Source organism: Diadema antillarum, unplaced genomic scaffold (assembly GCF_040938485.1).
Source record: "Diadema antillarum isolate AM-2024a unplaced genomic scaffold, OU_Dant_1.0 scf00000036, whole genome shotgun sequence".
Classification (NCBI taxonomy): Eukaryota; Metazoa; Echinodermata; class Echinoidea; order Diadematoida; family Diadematidae; genus Diadema; species Diadema antillarum.
The window spans coordinates 1,240,530-1,245,432 of NW_027270925.1; the positions used below are offsets into that span (position 1 = coordinate 1,240,530).

A 4,903-nucleotide genomic window follows, 5' to 3' on the forward strand; every position below is an offset into this window, starting at 1 on the left:
GGCCCTGATGTACGTCAACGTGTACAGGCAAAAAAGCAAAATCTAATGACTGTTCTTTTTTCCCTTTCTAATCACTGGTGTTATAGCTGAATTTTACTTCAATCTTGAATGCGTATCCTATTTTTGTCGTCATATTATCACTTTTCCATAATTTTATTTTCGTTCGCTTAACTTTTTATATAACTCATATCATTCCCTTCCTAAGTGAAAGTATACATAGAATTACTTGCAGCATCTAGGCAACACTCGCAGACACTAGTGATTATAAAAGTCTATGACATGCTCGTACATGTCTACACATTTGAAATTGGGAAAAGGGACAGTTAAAAATAATCTTCCTCACTTAATCAATCAATCAATTAATCATACATACAAATTAGTTCAAAGCAAAGATGAACAGAATTGAAACTTCTCATATTGTTTAACATTGGTGCATTCGTGCACAACAGGATCGAGATACAACTTAAAATGGGTTATGGCTTACATATATTTTTATCTATTTTTTGTTACATTAGAGAGATTGAATTTTAAATTTTATGATCTATCTGCCACGGCAACTCAACATATTTCTGAGTGTAGCCCTCAGAAGTGGTTGGGTGATCGCGTAGGAAATGGGGTTCAGAAGACTGTTGCCGAACGCCAACCAGCTGAAGAAAAGGTATGCTGAACGGGGTAGGCCGGACACAATGCGGACCGGTTCGACGGCGTAGATGAGTTGGATGATGCTGTAAGGCAACCACGAAATCACGAAAGACAGGACAATGAAGAGAAGCGTACGTTGTGCCTTTCTGGTCTCGGCTGCCGACTCACGCTTCTCCTACATGTTTAGAAAAGAAGAGGATGGGATTGATCTGGCGCTATCACTTAGGTCTTTTGTCTCTTTCCAAAGGAGTCTCTATAGCTACGTGTAGAATATCATGAAATTTCATTTCTACGTGATTACATGCAATTGTTTTTTATCATTATTCCATGAAAATGATAATGAAACATGTGAAAAGGGCGTATTTGTAAACTGTGGAAGTATAAAGATTTCTAACCACCCCTCCCCCACCCCCCCCCCCCAAAAAAAAAATGCTCTGAAGGTAGGCCACTTTGGGGCAATTCATTTCACCAGAAAGTAAATACCAGGTATTTGTAGTTTTTTGCTTCAGATTTATTATTATTTTAGCATATCGGCCTACAATGACACACCTTACAGAAGTTTAAATCTTGATTCTACATAGATATGTTTGATAGATGGTTAAACATTTATGCAGACGAGTCGTTTTTTAATAAAAAAAAAGATAGATTCATGACTTTACGTTTCAAATCCTTAAAAAAAACTTATACAGGGTTTTTGTGGGAATTGCTTTAAATATAAAAAACGAATAAAACGAATATAATTGTAGGATATCTTACCGTATGTTCAAAGTCTTTTAGGGGTTTGTTGTGTAAATGACTCTTAGACAAGCTCATTGCAACGCGGTCGTCCTTGACAGGTTCAACGTGGGTGTCTTTCGGAAATGTAATTGACGAGAATTCTCTCATACTACCCGTTACTGGAGTATTTCCAATTATGCAGGCATCTTTGTTTCCTTGAGATGACATTATGTTCTTGACATTCTTGCCTCCAATCGTCTTTCGTATCTTCCTGAAGATTCGAAGGTAAAGAACAACAATCATAACTAAAGGCAAATAAAACAGGACAACAATATTGACAATATAAGCCCCGGGAATGTTGGTGTATCGACGTAAACAATGATGTCCGTTGTCGAAGTCGTCGATGAACTCCCATACTGTAACAAACGGCATCCAAAAAGCAAGAGCAGCGATCCATGCCAGGGAGTTAACGAAAATGGCTTTACGTTTACTGCGAGTCATATAGTGGCTGATTGGGTCGTAGGTAGCACGATGACGGTCGGCGCAGATGATCACGACAACAAAATTAGAAGAACTGGTGACCGCCTGACCGACTCCACCAAGGATCTTACAAAACACTTGGTTCAAAGGATAGAAGCCAAAGTAGGTATGGACAACGCTGGTGATGAGATTTAGACCAACGAGGAGATCGAGAATAGACAGGTTGATGATAAAGTAGTTGTTGTAGGTGCGGAGGCGTTTCTCCACGCCAAATGCTGCAAGGGACAGGCAGTTAGCGGCAATGATTAGTGTTGTGAACAACATCGGCCAGAAAAGTCGATGGATGTTAACAAACTTTGAATGGACTACAGGAATCTCTCTTTGGATCTCGTTTTCTGTATCATTTTCAAACTCGATCTCAGGGGCTAATGTCAGAGACGGAGTCCATGCCATGGTCGACATACTGCAGTGTAATATATTTAATGGTTCCTCGTGTCTTGCTTCATGGAAAAGTTCTAGTCCTCCTCGACTACTTGTGGTAATATCTGATTAGTCTGAGCAAGTGACGTATGTATTTGTATGTGTATAATTATATTAATATTTATATATAGTGCAGAAATATGATGTGTCGTGTATGTTTTCAAGTTCAAACTGTAAGAATTTTGTATTCATGGATATGTATTGATAATGAATGCCTCAGCATATCACGTGTCCATATAAGATGACTGAAATCATCTTACGGTTGATTTCGTCGCTGCGTTCTTTCTTTTTTCTTCAATTACTTCATGAACTGACTAAGTTTCAAGAAACAAACTTCCCTGAGTCCTCGGGAGGGAGCAATAAATCACTTCATATGCCACTTTGTGTTATTTGTTTGACATTTAATGGGTGAACCAAGGGTAAAAGTCATATACATTTAGGATTCTTTGCACAATAGAACAAGAATCGATTGGATATTTCCTTTTTTTCAAGTATAGGCAGCAGTGCAGGAACCTGATTGGCTGTCAAATATCAAACAAAATTTCTGTCTTAACATAAGAATATATTTCATTACAAATCTCGAATATTGCTCATTGCTCACTCTTGAACGCTCCTATTCAAGAGAGCTTAGAATCAGAAATGGTGCAGACGCAAGCAAAGTTCACTGAAAGAACTAATCGATACTTGGCTCTTTCGTGACATGACTCGATCTTTCGTCAGTGCTGCTTGAAAGAACATCGATAGTAGAAAAGAAAGCAGAAAGGAGAAATGATGAACTGCCATCCACTTTACAAACGAAAAAGGATATCTTACATTCTCCTTGACAATTTCAAAACTGCGGGCCTGAATGACTGAATGAGTTTAGAATTCCATTAATCGTATACAATATTCTACTTTTACCTCAAATCAGAGACTCGCGCGTCTCACGTCCTAATGACATTCACAATTAAATCTGGCATTATAGGTATTTTTATGCTGAAAAGGCATTGCTGATCAAGAGGGCTGTTGAAAATGGGCAGAATTCGTTTTGATATGTGGAGAAAAAGAAATCAAACATTAGAAAATCATATTCAATACGGCACCACATTTAGCAATTTAGTATATTTGCGATAGTTTATCTGTTCATGAGCGGTGGAAGGTCAATGCATTGAGTCCAGTTACATTAACTGCATGTTGTTTCATTTACATTTTCGGTGTTGTTTTTTGGGGGGTCAGCTTTTCTGATAGGTAATGAAAGTACCAATGAAATTAGTGAACGGTACAAATTCTAAGATTGTAGTTTGATTTTACTCCTGTGCTCCTTTGGAGAGACCGATGTGACTCCTTAAATTGATAGATGTGTAAGTCCCCTTATGACGTTGATGTGTATGAGTACATTGTATGTGTGTGCGTCTGTATATGAACGTGTGTGTGTGTGTTTGAGTGTATGTTTGTGTATGTGTTTGTATGCATGTGTTTGTATGTACCATGTGTGTGTATGTATGTACACTCTTTCTTTTCATTCCCTCTTCTTTCAACAGGTCAGTAGATTTCTCATTACAGGACGTGCGGTGGTTTTCTTACGACCGTCAGGGTCTTCCAGCATTGAATCGATTTAATGGCTGATTCGATATTTGATTTTGACTTCAGTCGTTTGAATGAACAGGATTTTCATGATTTATTTGTATTTGATTCAAATAATCAGAATGCAACTGCTTCACTGTCATTTGACAACCTAATATCCAAAGATATTAATTTTCATACAAATGATATTTTTAATGATAAATTTCAAGATATTTCTTCGCCATATGTCACTGTTAATCAATTAAAGTCCAAAGATGCTAGCGAAAAGTTCTCCCTGATGCATATGAATATAAGAAGTTTAAATAAAAACTTTGAAAATTTGCGTATTTTTTTAGATAATTTTACAGACTCATTTTTTTCTGTAATTGGGCTTACAGAAACATGGCTCACTGATAATACTGCCTCTTTATTTAATCTCCCAGGATATCATTTGATAAATAACGATAGATATAATAGAAGTGGTGGGGGTGTTGCCTTCTATGTTAAATCCAATTTTGATTTCTTCATTCGAAAAGATATCTGTCGAATGGAAAGTTTTGTTGAATCCTTATTTATAGAAATCAAAGTGCCTAATCGGAAAGATATTTTATTAGGCGTAATATACAGGCCCCCTGATGCTAATATAAAATTATTTTTTGATTATTTTAATGAATTATTACAAGAATCTTCAGTTTTGAATAAGGAATGTTATTTAATGGGTGACTTTAATATTGATTTAAGTAAATGTAATGATTCTTATTATCCCGAGGAATTTCTCAATATTATGCTCTCTGCATATTTCTCACCCTTGATTTCAAAACCAACCCGTGTAACAGAACAATCTGCCACTTTAATAGATAATATTTTTTGTAATGTAAACCCTTTTCCTGATTCTGCTATTATACTTACGGATATATCTGATCATTATGCTATTTATATGTGTTCATCTTTACAGTTAAAGACGAAAATACCTCAGAATTATGAAAGAAGGCGTAAGTTTACACCTCAGAATATAGCCCAGTTTCAGGAATCTTTGATGGAA

At 36.4% G+C, this 4,903-nt stretch overlaps 1 protein-coding gene across 1 annotated transcript; it reads right to left on the bottom strand.

Annotated features, from left to right (window-relative positions):
- Positions 1-541: 541 nt before the first annotated feature.
- On the bottom strand, positions 542-2,292 carry LOC139708048 (muscarinic acetylcholine receptor M2-like). Its single transcript, XM_071620036.1, has 2 exons — positions 1,399-2,292; positions 542-817 (listed from the first exon to the last, which is right to left on the bottom strand). The coding sequence occupies exons 1-2, from the start codon at positions 2,290-2,292 to the stop codon at positions 542-544; spliced, it is 1,170 nt and encodes a 389-aa protein (XP_071476137.1).
- Positions 2,293-4,903: the final 2,611 nt, after the last annotated feature.

Excerpts from the sequence above, each read along its gene's own strand:
- LOC139708048 (XM_071620036.1), bottom strand. The coding sequence starts at position 2,292 with ATGGCATGGACTCCGTCTCTGACATTAGCCCCTGAGATCGAGTTTGAA. Across the intron at positions 818-1,398 it reads TAAAAGACTTTGAACATACG|GAGAAGCGTGAGTCGGCAGC; the intron begins GTAAGATATCCT and ends CTAAACATGTAG.